Below are 23189 nucleotides of genomic sequence, written 5' to 3' on the forward strand. Positions count from 1 at the left end.
TGCCACCAATCTATTCAATATTAAATAGTACCATCTGCACCAGACTGGATGTACACACTCTAAAGGTCTTCATAGATTGCCTGTGACATTCTCTACAATCCAGTCAGTTGGAGAGTTCAGCTCTTCCCCAAGGGACCACAGGAGGAGGTATGATCCAAGGATTAAGAACATCAGGCAGAAGTGCCAGTGCATGAAAGTCATGAGCCAAGTCACCTTGCATAATCAGAAACACATTTAGTTGTTCATAAGCATCTCATTGTACAGTTCCAATGCAAGCACAAGTTTGGGGGGAAAACACAAAATGCTGTAGGTGCCAGAGATATGAAATAAAGTCAAATGATGATAAAATGTACAAATGGCCAGGCAGCAAGTATGGAGTGAGAAAGGATATTACTAATTTGGGCCAAAGATCTTTCAGCAGAACTGTTTTCTTTCCACAGATGCTGCCTGAGCTGCCTCATATCTCCAGCACTTTTGCTTTTATTCTTGTTGGGAACTAATTAGCCATGCACAGAACTGTAGTCATTTATTCTCATAGGAAAAGAGCCCAAGGCAAGGTTTATTGTCCCATTCCCTCTATTCCTTTCCACTTCATTGGATCTTACACACTCAGGTGCTCCAAGTGCTTGGGGAACCTTATGGTCTTGCAGAGATCCATGTTAAAGGTTGGAATGTGATGCGCTAGTAGTGCGGTCATGAACTAACAGCTGCACCACCTTCCAGCTGGATACGTTGCGACCATAATATAGACTTACTGCCAGCCAAAACTGATCAGTGCCAAATATGCTAAATAATCTAATACAAGTTTAATGCACAATAATGTTTTACCATCCCTGTAATGGAATTTATGAATTCTATTATCTTTTTTAAGAAAGGAACAATATTAATTGTATAATGAATTGAAATTGGTTCATTGCTGTAACAATGCAGAAGTATTTAAAGCATCAGCTTATGAACTTCTAAAAATAGTTAATGACATTCAAATTTTGATGTGGAATAATATGGAATATATAAGTCACAGGGACATAGGAACAGGAGTAGGCAATTTGACCCTTCAAGTCTGTTCCTACCGTTCAGCATGATCATGGCTAATCTACTCTGGCTTCATCTTCTGTTCTATCCAGTTTTTCATGGCCCTCAGTTCAACAATTTTTCAATACTTGAAATACTTCCAATAATCTAGTGTCTACAACTTTCTTGGGCAGAGAATTCCGGGCATTCAGCAACCACTATAAAAATACATTTCTGTGCTCCTCAGTTTAATTTATCTTGTCTCTTACATTGGCCCCTCATTTGAGACTCTCCCACTCGTGAAAATATCTCAACAGCTACCCTGCCATGCCCCCTCAGAGTCATAGGTGTCTCAGTAAGATCACGTCTCATGTTTCTAAATTCCCAAGAATCTATACCCAACCTGTCTAGCCTCTTTTGAGAGGGCAATCATCTCATCCCAGGAATTACCCTAATGAATCACTTCTGGAGTGCCTCTGAGCTTACTGTATCCTTATTTAGGATTGGGCATCAAAATTATGTCCAATATCTACAAGTGTGGCTTCACAGCTTTGATTGTACTAGATAGGTTGAAGGGGCTGTTTTGGTGTTCTTGTGTTCTCTGAATCTAATATGCCACTGGCACTCTTGCCAGATTTGCCTGCTTTTTGTGATTCATGCAGTAAAAAACCTAGACTGTTCTGTACCTCCCATTTGCAGGCACTCTTCATTTTAATTCCTCCTACTGAAATGTATAACCTTATAAATTTCTCACTTCAAAATTCCATTTAACAAGCTTTTGTTCAATCTATCTACATTCAGTTGCAGGGTCACAGCATCTTAATCACTGTATGCCCTTTCTCTAATTTTTCTGCAGTTGACAAGCCTGGATACCTTGCAGTTACTCCCCTCCTCCCAGGTGATTAAAATAAATAGCAATTAATTGAGAGCCCAGATCTAATTTCTGAGTAGTCCTCAAGGTACAAGCACTCGTGAGGTGTTTCAGTCCCATTGTAAGCGTCAGTATTATTTCTTCTCCATACTGCTGAAATTATATTGATATAGCAAAGCAAAAAAGCTTGGAAAATAATGTTTTAATTGGAATAATGCAGGATATAGAAGGAAGGATGGATGTATTCAGAATATAATTTAAAAAAAGAACAGAATAGGGTTTAGATGCAATTTTGCCGCCAAAGAAGATTTTTGGTATTTGTGTTTCCTGTACTTTTGAGACATTATTGCTATCTGAAATCCTTTCAAATTATGGTACTAAGTGACATGTTCTTGACTTTTTTTTTCTAAATTCTGATCCCATTTGTCATGAGATCCTGGAGACCGTGATCTTCCCTGGTTCGCTATTTTGGTTCCATAAACACTCATTGGTCTATTTCCTTAAGATGTAATATCCTTCATGGAAATGGATTCCATTAACAAGAGCTAAATCTTTACATTGTTCATCACTTCTTAATTCAGGCGTTTAAAAAAGCTTTGCTTTTGTAACTTTGCTCTAATTCCTTTTTGCAAATTTTGGAACTATTGTCAATATTGGAATGTCCATCTCCTTTGCCATTTTAAGTAGAAAAGTGCCATGAATTCTATGTTGATAACATCACTTTGCCGTGTCTTTAAAGTTGTCCATAATTTCAGGGTTTTAAGGCCTAAGGTTACCGTTACATGACAATATAGTATTTCCATATTAACTCTGCCTTTTGTTTGACTCTTTATTGAGTGTGCTGGTCATCCTGTCTGGGTTTACTCTTGAGAATTCCTGAAAGTAAGCTGAAAGACAGGATGAAATACAGAACCACAAAGACTGTCAAACAAATGTTTGACTTGTTCTGAGTCATGTGATCGTAACTAGAGTTCAGAAAGGGTTGTCTTCAAACATGAGCAATGAGAAACATTCTTAACACGAATCTCTGTTGGAAGTTGTATTTGTGGCCATGAAATGGTACTGAAAACGGGTTCAGGTGCAGCTAAAATCCTGTCACCAACTGAGTCATCTAGTGCAAGGAAATAACTTATGGAGGAGTTGGAATTTGCAACAAATTGTAAATGTTTTGTTTCCTCTTTTTTTTTTTTGCTTTGACAACAGGTCAAAAAGCAGGTGAAGAGAAAGAAGGTGATATTGGAGCATTTGTTTCCAAAATGTTGCCTGGTGGAGCTGCTGAGCAGGCTGGGAAGCTGACTGAAGGTAAAAATACTGTTATATAGGAAGGGTCAGAAATATCATTGTAACACCAATTGTTCATCAAAGTTATGTGTCAAGTTTGTCAGAAAATCCTGTTATTTTCCATTACTTCCAAGTTATATCTCAACTGGTTTCAAATTTCCCTCTCCTTTTGAGCTATATGTATAACATACAGAAGTTTTACTTCTTATGGTGATAACTGAGCAAGAAATCTGTATTTGAATGTGTACCTGTAATATTATTACTGGTAAAGAATTTAAGGAAATGATTATAGAAGAATCATGCATTTCTTTTTCTGACATTAAGACCTATTAACAGCATCACACACAGAATGATGGAGGAACTCAGCAGGCCAGGCAGCACCTATGGAAAAAATGTACAGTTGATGTTTTGGGCCGAGACCCTTCGGCAGGATAGTAGGTTTAGTAGAGTCATCTGTAGTGTAAATCTGTTTTGGTTCCACCTCCTTATAGTAGTAAAAAACATTCATTTCATTGAGTTTGCTCCTTCTTAACAACAGTGATAGGGAATCATATACTTTATTTATCTTGCCTAGTTATACTAGTGAAGCAATGGATTCTCATAATTATTCTGATTCCTGTAGACAATGAAGTAAAAATCCAGTAAAACTACCCGAACTTCACATCTAGGTTACTCTTAGTGAATCCTTCCAAAGGGAACCCTCTATCCATGAACTTTATCTTCTGTAGTAACATTGATATGACATATTATTGATTTTATTTGGACTGATCCTTTATTTCCCTTGCTGGATTATAGCCTTATATATCTCTTATACATTGGTTATGTTATTTTCCTTTCACATTATGTTGACTGTAAGTGTAAAATTATCACTTTCTTACCAATGGATTCCATACTGTTTCTCTGATTTATAGCCTGTATTTCCATTTTTCCCCTCTCTCTCTTTCTCCTTTTTTTGAACAGTGGTATTTCATTTGCTGTTTTCCATTCCGATTCAGATTTATCATTGATACGTCAAAACATACAATGAAATATCCTTCTTTCTCTTTTTTTTGTCCTGATGAAGGAAACATTGACTGTTTATTCATTTCCATAGATAGTCCTGACCTGCTAAGTTCCCACAGCATTTTGTGTGTGTTGCTCTGGATTTCCAGCACCTGGAGAATCTCTTGTGTGTCTGCAGTGAAATGTATTGTTTGAATTAAACAACCAACACAACCTAAGGATGTGCTGGGGGCAGCCCGCAAGCGTTGCCAGACATTCCAGCCTCAACAGCATGTTCACAGTGTTCAGCAGAACAACATCAACAAAACAACCTCAGCAAAACAAGCCCCTTTCCTCCCTCCCATCCATCTACCCACCCACATACATAACAGACAGTGCTCTAAACCTAGGACAGAGTCTCTTTAGAACCTTAGGGGGTTTTGGAATGTGATCATCAGTGCATTCACTATTTCTGCAACCACATCTTTTATACCATTGTTTTACTTATTTGGAAAAAATAAATATAATCAAATTAATCTGTGAGGTCTGCAGAACCTTTATTCAAAAACCGATGACTATCATGGAATTGTGTCAAGTTTTTTTCTCTGCTCTGTTTGCTTTGATTGGCAATTTTAGTGGTACTTAAACCCAGTGTTTCAATGATTAGCATTCACAATGTAGCTTGTTCTGAAAAATCTCAACGAAGTGTAGAGGTCTTGGTTATTGACTCTTAAAATTAGACCTTGATCAGACATGCAACTTTAGCACGATTAGGTTCCTGACAGAATGATTTATTTGTGACTATAGGCCTGATTATAAAAATATGAATGTAACTATGATGCTGGAACATTGGAGTTCTGAGGGGGTTTTGACATAACCGCTAATTTCTGTCAGTTTTCAAATCATAAGTGCATTGTTTCATTTATTAATTGTTAATCATAATGCTCTTTCTTGTTATATCAAACCATACATGATCTGCTCTTTTGACTGAAGTTGCACAGTGGGTAATTATCTAACAGGAGCTGTCTGAAATGTTTAATTATTATGTTGGACTTCTTCCAGTTTTAGACTTACTGTTTATCATTCAGCTTAGGTTATAGTTGAATGAGTAGAAAACTGACGATTGTATTTTTCATCTTTGTGTAGGCATTGCTTCTTTTGGCCGGAAATTAACTTCATTTTGGTGATCGCACTGTTGTAAGGTACGTGGAAAGTGTCTTTTGCATCTGGTGAATGGCTAAGAGAAAATATTTTGTCATCCTACACAGATATTTGTATGGTTTATGATTAATCTCAGCCTGTTATTTTCAAGGATGCATATAGTATTCGTCTAAATCACTTTGATTTTCTTTTTTACCTGATACCCTGAATGCAATGATTTCTACATAATAGGACTTAACATGACTTTAGTAGTCTTTTAGTACCTCTCATGAACCTGACTTGTATGATCTGGATTCAAGAAATCAATAGGATGATGGTTCCTATTGCACGAGATGTGGTCAGAGGAAGATGAGTTCAGTAAAATCTAAGGATGTGGTCATGCATCTAGTAAGTTGAAAGAATTATGGAAGATGAGTAAAAGCTGGTTAGTCACAAGACACAAAAGATCTTATATGTGAAAAACAAATGATGACTTGCACCAGGTGGCAAAAGCTCTCTTAGAATTAACAACAATTTCTGCATCAAAAAACATGGAATCATTTCAGGCCAATGATTAATTCTACAAGCAGAGTGCAGAGTACGTTGCCAGATCAGGAGAGTTCACATCTGCAACCATCACTGTGCAGCAAAGTACTGCTCCTGCCAGTCAATATATTTGGATTTTGTATTTAGTTTATGAAGGAAAACCATGCGCTTCACAGTCATAAAAGGTACCAAATTTTAGAGAAATTTACTGATATGTAAAATAGTAATTCTTTCAAATTAAAATTTGATTTCAGAACAAGACAATATAGGACAAACTGGGAGCAAAATTAACTAAATAGATGATTAATACCTGAATATATGGTAAAGTAGTAGTACCATGAACTAAAGCCAGATCTGTGGAAAAGGTCTTACCATTAGCTTAACTGGAGTCATTATTTACAAAGGTTTAACTACAGACCCATTAAACCACTAAAGATTCATTGGTACCAAAAATGAATATAGAATTTTTTAAAAAGAAATAAAATTTTAGTAGTTATTTTTCTCTAGTATGTTCTTGAATTGTTTCCTATAACTTGCCAGATCTGCTCTGTTGCAATTACAATGTCTTTAGTTGCATTCTAATCTTCCTCAACTTTTCTTGAAGCATAATGGGAAGTTATTTGACCTATTGTGTACCAACCCCAGAGAACTCCAATTAGCCCCTTTCCACTACTTATCAAGTATCAAGTACTACTTATCAAAATCAAGTATCCACCTGATTTTCCTACTACCCATGTATACAAGGGGAAATTTACCGTAGTCAATTAAACTCATGCCCAAAATATCTTTGTGATTTGGGGGCAGGAGGAGTGAAACTGCAGGACCCAGCGGACCACAATGATATCACTGGAGATCAGGATTCAGTGATGTCATATGATCAGACCAGATCAATGGGACATTGAGCATCAGCATTGCCCAAGGTGCTGTTCTTTAATGCCAGGAATATGCCTAGAGGTCTCCACCTCAAAATTCCATTGTTGGTTTAGTATGCCCGATGTAACTACAATGGAAATGTAGTGACAGACCTGTAAATCTGATGGATGCGTTATTTTTGATGTGAGATTTTTCGGGGAGGACATAACATGGAGGCAGGGAGAGGATGGGGTGTCTTTCAAGGCTAGGATTTTTCGGAGTCATGCCCTAGGTTTCAGAGTTTTGAGTGTTATGTGCCTATGGCACATATGAGGATTACCAATTCTCCTAAACTTTAATTCCAGAGCATAAAACCCAGCAGAGGTCACCAGATGTTTCTGTTCTTGTTCAAGATGAAATTATATATTATTTTGACATCCATTTAAAATTTTAAGATTGAGATGTATGCCTATCCACCCATGGATTCAAAGTTCATGTAAATTTATTGTCAAAGTACATATGCCACCAGAGACAACCCTGAGGTTCACTTCTTGCAGGCACAGTAAATCCAAGAAGACAATACTGTAGAATCAAAGGTTGCACCCAAAATGTCAAACAACCAATGTTCAAAGGACATCAAACTATGCATATATAAAAGAGAAAAAAATAATAATAAAGAAATAAGCAATAAATCTCAAGAATATGAGATGAGAGTCCTTGAAACTGAGTTTATAGGTTGTGGAAATTGTTCTGTGTTGGAGTAAGTGAAGTTGAATGAAGTTATCACCTCCGGTTCAAGAACCTGATGGTTGAGTGGTAATAACTGTTGCTGAATCTGGTGGTGTGTGTTCTGAGGCTTCTGTACCTCCTTCTCAATGGCAGAAGTGAGAAGAGAGCATGGCCTGGGTGGAGGGGACATTGATGGTGGATGCTGCTTTCCTGCAACTGCACTCCCTGTAGATGTGGGGTGTGCTTTACCCACGACGGACTGCGTGCATTTTGTAGGATTTTCTGTTCAATGACATTGGTAATTCCATATGGAGGCTATGATGCAGCCCCTCAATGTGCTCTCCACCACACATCTATGGAAGTTTGTCAAAGATTTAGATGTCATGCCGAATCCTCACAAACTCCTAAGTAGAGGTGCTGCTGTGCTTTCTTCGTAATTGCATTTGTGTGCTGGGTGCAGGATAGATCTTCTGAAATGATAACACTGAGGAACTTAAGGTTGCTGCCCCTCTCCACCTCTGATTCCCCGATGAGGACTGGCTCATGGACCTCCATTTTTTCCTCCCGAAGTCAATAATCAGCTCCTTGGTCTTGCTGACATTGAGGGAGAGGTTGTTGGTGGGGCACCATTCAGACAGATTTTGAATCTCACACCTTTGATTGCACCAATGACAGTGGTGCCTTCACCAAAATTAAATATGGCATTGAAACTGTGCTTAGCCATACAGTCATAAGTGTAAAGTGAGTAGAGCAGGGGACTAAGCACACAGCCTTGTGGTGCACCTGTGCTGATGGAGATCGTGGAGGAGATGTTGCCAATCCGAACTGACGGGCCTGCAAGTCAGGGAATGGAGGATCCAATTGCACACGGAGTTATTGAGGCCAAGATCATGAAACTTACTCATTAATTTTTGCGGGGGGGTGGGGGGTTAGTATTGAATGTCGAGCTCTAGTCAATAAAGAGAATCCTGATGCATGCATCTTTGCTATCCTGATGTTTTCACGGTTGAGTGAAGAGCTTATGAAGTGGCACGTGCTGTGGAAGTGTCAGTAGGCAAATTGTAGCAGATCCAAGTCCCTTCTCAGGCAGGAATTGATATGTTTTATCACCAGCTTCTCAAAGTGCTTCATCACAGTAGATATAAGCATGATTGGATAATCGTCAATGAGGCAGGTTAGCACATTCTTCTAAGGTAAGAGTATAATTGAAGCCATTGGGTACCTCAGACTGCCGATGCAGGTTAAAGATATTGGTGAACACTCCAGCCAGTTGACCAGCACAGGTATTTAGTACTCACCCTCATGCCCCATCTGGGCTGGATGCTTTTTGTGGGTTCACCACCCTGAAGGACGCTTTCACATCAGCCACAGAGATCGAAATCACAGTGTCATTGGAGGCTCTGGGTGTCTGTGCTGCTACGGTCAAAGTGAGCAAAGTAGGGATTGAGGTCATTAGGGAGCAAAGTCTTATTGTCCCTTATGTCAATTGGTTTGCCCATTGTAAGAGGTAATAGCATTCAAGCCCTGCAACAGCTATCGAGCATCTTTCAGTGATTCACATTTGGTCTGGAACACCACGCCTGAGTTGCCTTGCTGGAGATCATACCTGAACCTTTTGTTTTATACTGATTTGGCCCTCAGCAGATTGTGGATCCGGTGCTTCTGATAAGGGAAAAGTTTGAATGATTTTATGGAGACACACTCATCTATGACTGTTTTTATGAAGTCTGTAACAACCATGGTGCATTCATTCAGATCTTCTAATAAGTTCCTTGAAAAGGCCCATTCTGCTGACCCAAAGCAATCTTACATCCGCTGATCTACCTCCCAAAACCACGTCTTTGTTGTCCTTATGTCTGGGGCCTTGCTCTTTAGCCTGTATTCAGGTAGGAGGACAGCCAAGTGATCAGATATCCCGAAATATAGTCTAGGCTGAGAACGGTAGGCATTCCATATTATAGCATAGCGGTGGTCAAGTGTGTTGGGACCCCTGGTGCTGCACGTTATATGCTGATGATAATTAGGCAGAGATTTTTTCAAAGAAGCCTGATTGAAGCCCCTGACTATGATATGAAATGCATTAGGGTGAGCTTTTTCTTGTTTGGTGATGGCAGCATTCAGTATCTTGAGTACCTGATTAACATGGCTTTTGGTGACATGTTAAACTGTGATGAAGATCATGGAGGAGAACCTTCCGGGTAAGTAGAGCTGTTTGCACTTAATCATTAGATGTTCCATGTCAGGGGAACAAGAGTACGACAAAACTGCCACACCTGAGCACCACAAAGACTTTATCATGAAACATGGAGCCCGACTTTCTCCGGATTGGCAGTTCAGTCAATCCTGTGCATCAAGAAGCCTCCAGGTATTACTGATGCACCCAGCATGTCTGAGGACAGCCATGTCTCCATGAAACATAGGATGCAACAATTCCTTATTTCCCTCCAATACAGCATTCGTGCTCTTGGGTCCATAATCTTGTTCTCCAGCAACTGTACATTTACTAACAAGATACTGGGTAGGGGAAATTTCATTGCTTGATATTTCAGTCTGGTTTGGCGTCCCCCCTCCTCCCTCTCTTCTGGCCAAAGCGATGTACAGTAGCTGCATCTGTTTAAAGTCTGTACCTGCATGCTTGAGACTTAAATCCACTGAGTCTTTCAGAAGATCATGAAATCACCAGTTAATTAAGATGGTTCAAGAGTACAAATCATAAACACAGGAAATTCTGCAGATGCTGGAAACCCAAAACAATACACATAAAATGGTCGGGCAGCATCAGTGGAAATGAACAAACTTTTGATGCTTCCGGGCGAGGTCCTGCTTAAAGGGTAATTACTGGCTGCAGATTGCAGTGACATTAATACAGAAGAGGTATATTTAGAGCTTTTGTGCGTAGCCCACAACACGTCACCATGGTTCACCAGCACCATCTTCTTCTTCAACAATAGAGGATGATAAAAATGACTGGATTATAGTGCTGGTGCCAGAACCATACAGTTAAAGGCTTTAGCCTCAAATGAGTATATTTGGGTTGTTATGCAAAATATTTTGCTTATGACACAGGAGCAGAATTAAGCCAGTTGGCCCATCGAGGTGACCCTGTCACTCCATTATGGCTGATTTATTATCTCTCTCAACCCCATTCTCCTGCCTTTTTGTAACCTTTGACAACCTTAATAACCAAGAAACTATCAACACACACAAACTGCTGGAGGAACTCAGCAGGCCAGGTGGCATCTATGGAAAAAAGAACAGTTGACGGTTCAAGCCGAAACCCTTCAGCAGGACTGGAGAAAAAAAAGCTGAGGAGTAGATTTAAAAGGTGGAGGGAAGGGGAGAGGGAAATACTAGGTGATCGGTGAAATTTGGAGTGGGAGGGGTGAAGTAAAAAGCTGGGAAGTTGATTGGTGAAAGAGACAGAAGGCCATGGAAGAAAGAAAAGGGAGGGGAGAACCAGAGGGAGGTGATGGGTAGGCAAAGAGATAAGGTGAGTGAGGGAAAAAGGGATGGGAAATGGTGAAGGGGAAGGGTGTGTGTGTGAAGTCATTACTAGAAGTTTGCAAAATCGATGTTCATGCCATCAGGTTAGTGGCTACCCAAACAAAATATAAGTTGTTGTCCCTCCAACCTTAATGTGGCTTCATCACGACAATGGAGGAGGCCATGGATGGACATATCGGAATGGGAATCAGAAGTGGAATTAAAATAGGTGGCTGCTGAGAGATCCCGCTTTTTCTGGTGGATGGAGCGTAGATGCTCGGCTAAGCGGTCTGCCGATCAATGTTGGGTCTCTCCGATATACAGGAGGCCACACTGGGAGCACTATACGCAGTATATGACCCCAACAGACTCACAGGTGAAGGGTCGCCTCAACTGGAAGGACTGTTTAGGGCCCTGAATAGTACTGAGGGAGGAAGTGAAGGGGCAGATATAGCATTTGTTCCACTTGCAAGGATAAATGCCAGGAGGGTGATCAGTGGGGAGGGATGAATGGTTAAGGGAGTTGCATAGGGAGCGATCCCTGTAGAAAGCAAAAATTGGGGGGAGGGAAAGATGTGCTTGATGGTGGGACACAGTTGGAGGTGGCAGAAGTTTCAGAAAATTCTGTGCCGGACGTGGAGGCTGGTGGGGTGATAGGTGAGGACAAGGGGAACCCTATCCCTGGTAGGGTGGTGGGAGGATGAGGTAAGCGCAGACGTGCATGAAACTGAAAAGGTGTGGTTGAGAGCAGCATTGACGGTGGAGGAAGGAGAGCCCCCTTCTTTGAAAAAGGAGCACATTACCTTCATTCTAGAAACTATGAACCTCTACTTTAAATATACTCAATGACTTGGCCACCACAGCTCTCTGTTGCCATGTATTCCACAGATTCACCACCCTTTGGCTACGGAAATTCTTCCTCATCTCTGCTGTGAAGTGACATCTTTCTATTTTGAGGTCGTATTTGCTGATCCTAGACTCCTGCAGTATAAGACCCTCTCCATATCCACTCTATCTAGATCTTTCAATATTTGAAAAGATTCAGTGAGTCACTGCCTCATTCTTTCAACTCCAAAGCCTCCAAACATGTCATGCATTATCCCTTTCATACCTAGAATGATTCTTGTGAACCTCCTCTGGACCCTTTCCAACGCCAGTATATCTTTCCATAGATATGGGGTCCAAAACTGCACACAATACTCCAAATGTGGTCTGACCAATGCCTTATAAAGCCTCAGCGTAACATCCTTGCTTTTATATTCTAGTCCTCTTGAATTAAGTGCTAACTTTGAATTTGCTTTTCTTTTGCCAATTCAACCTGCAAATGAACCTTTAGAGAATCCTGCACAAGGACTCCCAAGTCCCTTTGCACCTCTGATTTCTGAATTTGCTCCCTGTTTATATAGTCTATTCCTTTATTCTTTTTACCAAAGTGCATCTCAATGCACTTCCTTACACCATAGTCCATCTGCCAAATCTTCTCCTAATCTGTCCAGCTTGCTCAACACTACCTGCTCCTCCACCTGTCTTTCTGTCATCCACATGCTTGGCCACAAGGCCATCAATTCTGTCATCCAAATCATTTATGTATGACGTGAAAAGAAACAGTCTTAACATGGACCCCCGGTGGAACAGTCAGAATCAGTTTTAATATTACTTGTATATGTCATGAAGTCTGTTGTTTTACAGCAATATTATATTGCAATACATAATAAAGCACTGAATTACAATAAGAAGTGTGTGTGTATATATATAAATAAAATTATAATTAAATAAATAATGCGAAAACAAAAGTGAGATGGTTTGCATGGGTTTATTGTCCATTCTGAAATCTGATGGTGGAGGGGAAGAAGCTGTTTCTGAATTCCTGAATATGTGTGTTCCTGATGGGTGATGGGGTTCCTTAATAATGGATGCTACTTTCTTGATGCATAGCCTTTTGGAGGTGTCCTGGATGCTGGGGGAATGGTGCCCATGATAGAACTGGCTAAATTTACAACTTTTTGCAGTTTTTCTGATCTTGTGCAGTGGCCCCTCCATACCAGATGGTGATACAACTAGTTAGAAAGCTCTCCACAGTACGTCTGTGGAAATTTGCAAGTGTCTGGTAACAGTCCACTTCTCCTCAAACTCCTGATGAAATAAAGCTGTTATCATGTTTACTTTGTAATTCATCAATATGTTGGACCCAGGATAGATCCTCGTAGATGTTGACACCCATGAACTTGAAACTGCTCACCCTTTCCACTGTGATCCCTCGATTAGGATTGGTGTGTGTTCTCTCAACTTCCCATTCCTGAAGTTCACAATCAATTCCTTGGTCTTATTGATGCTGAGTGCAAGGTTGTTATTGCAAAACCACTCAGTCACCTGATTGATCTTGCTTCTGTATGCCTCCTGGTCACCATGTGAAATTATGCCAACAATCGGCTAACTTATACGGGTCACTGGCTACCGACCAGAAAATCCCCATTCATTCCCATCTTTGCCTCCTGGATGTCAGCCAGATATCTGGCTTCACCTACACAAGTTCATAAAACTGTTTTAAACTCTTCTAAAACTGAACTTAGCATTTTCTCCTTGGAGTGATGGAGGATGAGAGGTGACCTGATAGAGGTATATAAGATGATGACAGGCATTGATCGTGTGGATAGTCAGAGGCTTTTTCCCAGGGCTGAAATGGTTACCACAAGAGGACACAGGTTTAAGGTGTTGGGGAATAGGTACAGAGGAGATGTCAGGGGTAAGTTTTTTACTCAGAGAGTGCGTGCGTGGAGGCGGATATGATAGGTTCTTTTAAGAGACTTTTGGATTGGTACATGTAGCTTAGAAAAATAGAGGGCTATAGGTAAGCCTAGTAATTTCTAAGGTAGGGACATGTTCGGCACAACCTTGTGGGCCGAAGGGTCTGTATTGTGCTGTAGGTGTTCTATGTTTCTAAAATCTATACTAAATATAAACTGCCATATTATTTGAGAGATCTGGATAAAAAAGTTGGTTAAAACTGGATTTGCATTAGTTACAGATTTAACAATTCCTTATTTGGATTAAAGTAACATATTATTTGCTGCATTAATATATGTCAAACCATAGAAAGGATAATTAGAAAATCGTGCAAGCCTGATTTTTAAATTGAGCTCCATGCCTTATTTTTGCAAGATATGTAGGAAGAAAAGGAGCAAAGTAAATCCTGTCAGGCACAAAATTTTCAACAAATGACCTAAGGCACTTCCTGCAACTGAACTTCTATCTTTAACCTTAAAATATAACAGAAAGAAAGAAACTGATGACAGGACAGGTAATCAAAAATTATGAGTCAATTTTTGACAGAAATGTCTGCATGTATGGTTTCTGTGAAAATACTATATCTTTGAATGTTTTATTGCTTTAAGTATCATTAGTCTCACATGCTTTGATATTAATTTTTGTGGGGTGTTTGTTCAAGTCTATTGATAAGTCTGTTTGATTTCTTCCTGATTGGCTGCAGGGAAGTTAGTGTGGGATTGAAGAGAGGTGTATCATACTGGAAAAACCTATGAAGAATCAGAATACATTCAACAAGAAACATAAGAGCATGGGACTCTGTGTATACTGGTGAGTAGATGGAATCACTTCCAAATAGTTTTATTTCTGTTTCTCATGGAGCTGTCTAATTCAAGCAATTATGTATATAAGGACCGCAAATTACCAACAGGACTGATGGGTTTTACTAAACCTGGAAAGTACTGTTAGCTTTTATTAAGAATTGATAGCATCATTATTAATTTCTCAAAGACTTGTAAGCATTCAAGTTATGGAGTTTAAAAAGTAAGATAATTGTGAACTCTGTATCTTAATGATATCTGTACAGAACTGCTATAATACCAGCAAATGTAATGAAATGTTACTTTAACACCTACAATGTGAAGGATACAATGTTTTGCAAATACAATTTTAATAGAAACCTATTCAAATCTATTATAATATTGCATCTTAATTTGAAATAACCTTTTTATATGGGAATAGCTGTTTTTATTTTTTATATAGCTGCTGAGAAAGAGTTGGTGATGCAGATTTATTAGGTCGTAAACTGCAAATCACTATTAAGCTCTTCCAAATTGTTACTATATTGTGATATGTAGCTAGAAGAAGATATGCACAGTGATTATTCATTTGTGTCTTATGTTGCTGTAAAGATATTATGCCTTCATACTTTGATACACTTCTGTTAACTGCAGTGTAAAAATAATGAACCTTTGAAAATGTACATGTGTCAGAATTTTTAGATTCTCAGCGGTCTCCCGATCAACGTTGGGTTTCTCTGATATACAGGAGGCCACACTGGGAGCACGAAACGCAGTATATGACCCCAACAGACTCACAGGTGTTGCATTGTTAAGTTGCACTCTGCAACACTAAAATCAAATGAGTTCAAACTCTTCTGTCAAGGCTGTTAGAAATTATAATGTCATTATTTACCTTGAAAGGCACTTTCTGCAACTTATAATAGCCAAGGCTGTCTTTCCATCAGAAAGATTCAATTATTTTGCTAAGAATTAAACTAACATTTTTACAATATTAGTTAAGTATTCTATAAGAGAAGCAAAAGTCATTCACAAATAACGATTCCCCTGGATTTTCCCTATGAAACAATGAATATGCATCAAGGAGAATGTAGAATGTTAGAAAGCCTCTTTATTTTTGTTTATTTTACTTGGAAAAATATTCAAAAAATTAAAAGCTATTCCAACGTGGGAACATGGATGCTGCATATTTTAAATTAGTGACTGATTTATTTACTGTGAGCAAGGAGGGTATTATATAATTATTTTATATTATGTATATATTGCAATTGATAGGAAGATGTTGCAACAAAATATTTTAATTCATTCATTTTATTTATTCATTTATTTAGAGATATAGCATTGTAACAGGCCCTTCCAGCCCACAAGCCCAAGCTGGCAAATTACACCCATGTTACTAATTAACCTACTAACCCGTATGTCTTTGGTACAGCAGAGGAAGCCAGAGCACGAGGAGGTAACCCGTGCAGTCATGGGAAGAATGTGCAAATTATTTACAGACAGCGATGGGAATTGAACCCAGGCTGGTGGTTCTGCATCTGCATTATGCTAACTGCTACACTACCATGACTCAGGGAAAATTACTGTAGCCATCCTGTTTCATAGTGAGCATCCCTACTTTCTGGTGGTGATATCACAATAGTTCACAGTACAATGACACCCCACTGCTTTTATTCAAGGGATGTGGAAGTTGAGGAAGATCCACCAAAATACCAATAAGACCTAAAATTCAACCGAAGTGTAATACCGGGTATTTCACATTGGAAGAAATGTAGGCTTCTTGCTCCGTAAATATTGGACTTCAGGAAAGGTTCAGTATTTTTTTTTCATTGTTGTGCAGATTTAAACAGACCTGAATGCATCCACTCTATGATTGAGCAGAATGGATAAACAAAATAGGCTTTTCTTCATGCTATTTAATCTTACGCTCTTAGAATATTGTGCAATTATAATGATAAATTCTCTGAATCCATCCTTTCTGTCATCATTCTTTTATTTTTTCTACAATTAAAACCATGTGACTCAGGGAAAATTACTTGTTGCCATACAATTTCATCATGAGCGTCTCCACTGCTGGTAGCAATATTTCAATAGTTCACAGTGCAATGATACCCCACTGGTTTTAATCAAGGAATCTGAATCTGAACAATAACTTTCAATGCTATTAAAAGTATCTAGTGGGCAAGTAGTAGGAACACAATATTCTAGTTTTGATTTACCCTTAGAGCTGGATAATTAACCATATTTATTAAAGCCAGTAAGCTAAATAAAGATAGTTAATTAAATCAAAATATATTAGTCTGCTCTGATATTCTGTATTTAATTTATGCAGACTGCAGATATTGTTAAATTGACAAGTTTTTTTAAAGTGGGCAAAAAAAGTAAACTCTTTTAATGCATTTATTTCCAATTTACCTTGATGCATTGAAACATGGTTTTCTTCCACATTATCTGGACTGAAAGAAAGTATTTGTATTTGTATTACATTGGACAGTGCCGAGGGAATGAAATCAGGATACCAATTCCACCCACATCAAAATAATAGCCCTTCTAGGGTATAAGGGATAGATCTTGGCAATTATCTGGATATATGTCCACACACTGCCACATCTCTTTATTCTTCTCACTTCAAGCAGTGATTCATACTAACTGTAACTGTCAGCTATACTATTTCCCTGGGTGGTATCAGCTTGGGCAAAGATTTTAATGGTTTTGTTTTACCTAGGACAATTACCTGCCGTCATAATGTTCCATCTGAGCATCAGTATTGTTAACAAGCATATTGATGGCTGACAATCCACATTAGAGATCCATGAAATTCTCCTGAAGTCTTACCCTATCATCCTTCTAGGTTCATGCCATCAAAATTATAATTGGTCATCTTTTATTTGCTGTTTCTGACTATTTGATTAATGGAAATTGGCTGCTGGCTATGTCTATACTTCAAAGTTTTAGAATTGCAGGGAGGCATTTTGCTGTTAAGCTGGTCTAGAAGTTTAACCTCTTAAATATAGTTGACTTTTTGTTTATACTATTCCTGTTTAACTATTCACCATGATAATGGGTGATTGGTTTAAACACCTGGAAGGTGATTTAATCTTAACATTAGACCATTACTTCATTAATCTTTTCTAATAATGTTGTACAGGTTGGTTATATAAGGCCAATCTTGCACTCCATAGATTCAATTTTCAAATAAAATCAATTGACAGAGTGACGCACGCAAAGTGCAGGAGGAACTGAGCAGGCCACGCAGCATCTACGGAATGGGCTGAGACTCTCCATCAGGACTCTTTTCCATAGATACTGCCTGGCTTGCTGAGATCCTCCTGCAGTTTCTCTGTGTTGCTTGGATTTGCAGAATCTGTACATTTTCTTGCAATTGAGAGTGTAATCATTTTTAAACAATACATTTTAAGGGAATGTCACCATCTTGGCAAAACAACTTTCAAGAAACTTCGTAGCAGTACATCCCAGTCATTTTTAGCCCAACGCCCCCCTAAAGCACTTTCGTACTTGCCAATGCCCCTCTTAGGCACAATGTACTTTCTGGCACCCAAACAGTCTAAAAACATGTCTACTTTACCCTTAGGTGAGAAAAATGATGCTGCTTTAAAGCTTTATTTGTCTTCAAACCGAGTGTACACAGTACCTGTGCGCTGTACAGCTGCTTCAATATCAATGTGATCCTTGAGCTTGATGGTTTTTAGCAAGAGTTGTAATATCTGGTTCAAACTGCAACAGCAAAAATCTTCAGCCCCCAAGTGTAACAATGTCCAAAAAGTTTCTATTTTTTTGTGAGTATGTGGTTCACTGCACTAAAGCCTCTTTCAGCAAGGTAGGAGGATGGAAGTGCAATGAAGAGCAGTTTGGCTGTTCTCCAAGAACAAGAACACTTCATATAGCAGTGTAGCCACATATCACAAAAGCCAACATTTTTGAAAAGCATTTTTGCTTCTTCATCATTCCGAATTTTGGTAATTTTTTCTTCAAAGCTCTCTTCCAGTTCTTCCACCTTGTAAAGAAATGGGTTAATTACCCAGTCCAGAATTTCCAGATCATTAATGTAACAAATGCAATCATTCGTTGAGATGAAGCGGATAAATGATTATTATCCGTCATTGGTAAACTGAAAATTGCAGTAAGAGGATGCGGTTGAAAATTAATATTTAAAACTCTTGAAATAATACTGAAAATATCTTTCCAATAATTTTGTAAACAAGGACAAGACCAGGACATATGAGTCAATGAAGCAACATCAGAATGTCATCTATCGCAGGTTGAGTTAAGATGAGAATAAAATTGAGCCAGTTTATCCTTAGACATATGAGCTCTATGTACAACCTTAAATTGTATTAGGGCATGTTTAGCACAAATAGAGGACGAATTTACCAATAATAATTTTTTTTCCCATTGCTCAGTAGATATAGAACAATGCAACTGTGGTTTCAGTGGTTTTCTCAAACTATTTCTTGTTTGAGTTTAGAAAAAATTAGAAGTGTGGTTTTTGATCCTTCAGTTGAATTTGTAGAAACTTGGAAACCTTTTATTCAACATTTTCACATGAGTTGAATTGTCTTTTCCTAAACCTTACTTATATTATCCTTAATTAATTGGATGGAGGTTCGGAGTTATTGGCACTACTGTATATGTACTTAATATTATTCAGTGGCCCATGTTGGTTAGTGTTTTTTTTTGTTTTTTTTTCTCTCTTTTTGGGGGTTTTTCTTTTTTTTTCTCTTTTTACTTCTTTGTTCATTATTGTTATGACTTTGAGAGGTTATATATTTTTATTATTACATATCTGAATGTCTATTTAAACTATTAATTATGTACTCTCAAACATTTTGTATTCATGTTTCATTTATGTTTGTTTAAAACTAATAAAAAGATTTAAAAAAAAGAATTTCCAGATCATTCAAATCCTTGAATGCGTTCTGAAAATCCTTCTTCATTGACTGCAGATGTAAGCAGTACTCTTGCAAATCAACATTTGTGGAAGATCGTGCCATTCTTCCATTCAGGGAAACTGAGAACATTCTTCTCCCAATGTTTTTGAAATTCTCACCCTACAGTCTCATATTTAGAATGTTCATTTTGTCATACAGATCAACTAGGTATGCCATATCTCCACGTAGAAATTCAATCTTGTTTCCCAAACTCTTGTTGACTTTGAGCAAAACTTTAACCACAGTGTCAGGAAGATCAAAGAAATGTTTTAAGCAGTAGCCTTTTGATAACCAATGCACTTCCACGTGAAGAAGTAAGCGTTCAAACTCTTCATGGTGAAAGATTCTGCTGTTTAATAGATGAGTTTTAATTTTGTTGATAGCAGTTACTTCAAGAGCTCCCATGCTTGAAAAAAGTTGCTGGTTGAGGTTTTACAGACCAATCACATAAGGTCTCATAATCCCCAAAGTTGGTTCTTGTCTGCACATATGAAGCCAAAGTCGCTTTGAACACCTCAAGAAGAATCCTCGGGCTCAGGAGGTTCACTGATTGGCTCTATTTCACCATTTGGTTCTGGCCAGTACTGTATTGTTGCGCGACCTGTTGTCCATAGATCTACAGAGGAAGCTGAGAGAGCGTACTTGACTTACCAACTGCTAAATTGCACAAACCCATTCCATGCTGCGAGTGAAGGGGAACAGTTAGCCACCCATGTTGCTAATTAATGCATCCCAAATAACGTCTGTTCAGTTGGTAAGGTTGGGTAAGATTGCTGAGCTTTAGACACGCAACAACGAGTGCAGAGCTATGGTTTTTCCAGTGTTCAGTAATTCAACCATTTTTTTTTAGGAAGTGCCTGCTCTACTAATAGTTGGTCATATCTCATGGCTTAAGGTAGGGTGGTGCTTACCACCCACTCCACCCCCCTCAAGAATCTTGAACACCACCTAATGATTTCTATTTTCCTTAATGCCCCCTTAGGGTATGTAACCATCCCCATTGGGGATCACTGCTTTATAGTAATTGCAAACTTTATTTTGGGAGATTAGCCTGTGCTCTTCTCACGGCCTGGTCTTGAGGTCTATTAACTGGATTAAGTTCTTCCAGATACAAATAGATCCCAAGTGCTGTATCCTGTGACTCTCTCACCCAGGCCCTTGGGCAGACATTAACAGTTTAGTATTGTTTAAGGCTTTTAAATTATTTTCATACTTTTCTGTTAGTTACCTTCAATTGAAAGCCGTACAAGTTAATTTAAGTAATTAAATCAAAATTATAATTAAATTACAGACAAATTATTAACAGTGTCAAGACCTTTGGATCTTTAGTTATCAATGCCCAAAATTTGATTCCTGTTTCATTCTTCCTTCATCAAGAATACAAGAAGATAGGAGCTGGAGTGGATAACTTGGACCTTCCGTCCTTCATGATTGAGCAATATTGCCCTCAACTCCTCTTCAGTGACGTTTCCCTTTATCCTCAGTAACTCAATATTTCAAATATTTATCAGTCTTCACCTTAAATATCCCTAGTGATGTGACCTCCAGCATCCAAAGTCAGAGAATTCTAGAGATTCTCAACATTGTCTAAGTGGCCTCAACTTTTGTTGACTTGAGGGTGTCATTCAAAGTTCATAACTTGGAGTTACCTTTATTTTTCAGTTTTTATTCTCCTCATTAAATTGTCAGTGCTACAAGGGGACAATTACCAGGGGAGAGCCAGAGTGGCTAGATCTCTGATACTGCTTCTGGCTCTGTGGCTCAAAAGGAAAGGTGGAAGAAGAAGAAAGTGATAGGGGATTCACTGTTTAGGTAAACGAACAAGAGATTCTGTAGACACGATTCAGACTCTCAGATGGTATGCTTCCTCCCAGATGCCAGGGTAAGAGATACCTCAGATCGAGTCCATAGCATTCCTAAAGCGAGTGGGCAGGTAAACAGCCCAAAGTTGTAGTACATGTTATTACCTGTGATATGGATAGGACAAGTGACGAGGTCCTTTAAAGCAGTTACAGCGAGTTAGGAAGGAAGTGAACAGCAGGATTTTAAGGAGAGCTTCATGGGCATTCAGTGTCATTCCAGCAGCCCAATCAGTGGTGGGAGAAGCACAGAGAGGAGTAAATAAAAGTACAGGAGGGCCAAGTGGAGCAACCATTGTTGGGAGCGTGCCAGTTGTGAGAGTGGGAGTGTCAGGCTAAGGCTCAAAGCAGGCTTTAGCTCAGAAGAGGTTTTGGCTCTGGCTAAGTTTCTGTTATGTTTTCCTTTTTTTCTTTCTGTGTCAAGATACTTACTGTAGCTTAAACGGCCATTGTGTGTTCTTCATGCCGGATGTTGGAGTCCAGCTGCAGCTCCTTGAAGACAGTGATAGGGATCTGGAACAGCAGCTTGTTTGAGAGAGTGAGGAGATAATCGATCAGAGCGACAGGGAAGTAGGCACCCCTAAGTTGCAAGAGGCAGGTAGCTAGCTGGGTGTCTGTCAGAAGAAGAAATGGAAAGGTCAGTAGGCAGTTAGTGCAGAGCACCCCTGTGGCCATTCTCCTCAATAAGTATACTGTTATGAGAGATGACTTCCCAGGGCAATGCTATGGAGGCCAGGTTACTGGCACTGAGCATGGGTCTGTGGTGCAGAAGGGAAAGAAGAAGAAGAGGAGAGCAGTAGTGATAGGAGACTCGATATTCCAAGGAATGGACAGGAGATTCTGTGGACATGAATGTGACAGCGTATGGTGTGTTGCCTCCCAAGTGCCAGGGTCAGGGATGTTCACAGCATTTTCGATTTGGAAGGAGAGCAGCCAGATGTCTTGGTACATATTGGCACCAATGTCATAGGAAGGAAAAGCAAAGAGGACCTGAAGAGAGAATTTAGAGAGCAAGGCAGAAAGCTGAGAAGCAGGACATCCAGGATAGTAATTTCTGGATTGTTGTCTGTGCCACGCGCCAGGATGATTTGGCAGATAAATGCATGGCTGAAAAGATGGTGTGGGGGCAGGGCTTCAAGTTCGTGGATCATTTGCATCTCTTCTGGGGGAGGCATTACCTGGACAAAAGGGACAAGTTGCACCTGAACCTAAGGGGGATCAATATTCTTGCGGGCAGATTTGTTAGAGCTTGTTGGTAGGGGGAGGTTTAAACTAATTTGGCAGGGGGGTAAGAACCAGAGTGAAGGGACTCAGGATAGGACGAATGGTAAAATAGCAAAGTTAGCATGCAGTCAGACCATCTGGAAGGGCAGGTAGATGATAGGACAAAATTGCAGCCAGCAGACTGAGTATCAGTGCATTAGGAAATTATAGAGCATTTAGCCTAACCTCAGTGGTTGAGAAGACATTGGAGTTATTTATTAAGGTTGGGGTTATGAAGTACTTGATGACACAGGACATGATAAGACAAAATCAGCAAGGTTTCCTTCAGGGAAAATCCTGCCTCATAAACCTGTTGGAATTCTTTGAGGAGATTATAAGTTGGATACTTAAAAGGCTTTGACAAGATACCACACATGAGGCAGCTTACAAAGTCAGGAGCTCATGCTATTTCAGGGAAGTTACTGGCATGGTTAGAGCTTTGGCTGATTGGTAGGAGACAGTGAGTGGGAATAACAGGATAATTTTCTGGTTGGCTGCCAGTGACTAGTGGTGTTTCTCAGGGGTTGGTGTTGGAAGCACTTATTTTTTACGCTATATATCAATGAATTATGGCTTGGTCATCAAGTTCACAGATGATAAGGAGATTGGTGGAGAGGCAGGTAGTGTTGAGGAAACTTAGATTAGGAGAATGGACAAGAAA

General features: G+C 39.2%; 1 protein-coding gene across 1 annotated transcript in view; it reads left to right on the forward strand.

Annotated features, from left to right (window-relative positions):
• The window catches only part of LOC132378174 (protein bassoon-like), a 487211-nt gene that overhangs the window by 297904 nt on the left and 166118 nt on the right, over positions 1 to 23189 (forward strand). Inside the window, exons 11-13 of the mRNA XM_059944909.1 lie at positions 3086 to 3184; positions 5291 to 5346; positions 14382 to 14488. Of these exons, the coding sequence (XP_059800892.1) occupies positions 3086 to 3184; positions 5291 to 5331 (140 nt within the window). The 3' untranslated portion in view covers positions 5332 to 5346; positions 14382 to 14488. The remainder of the gene's footprint in view (positions 1 to 3085; positions 3185 to 5290; positions 5347 to 14381; positions 14489 to 23189) is intronic.

The sequence above is a fragment of the Hypanus sabinus genome, chromosome 19 (genome assembly GCF_030144855.1).
Source record: "Hypanus sabinus isolate sHypSab1 chromosome 19, sHypSab1.hap1, whole genome shotgun sequence".
Classification (NCBI taxonomy): domain Eukaryota; kingdom Metazoa; phylum Chordata; class Chondrichthyes; order Myliobatiformes; family Dasyatidae; genus Hypanus; species Hypanus sabinus.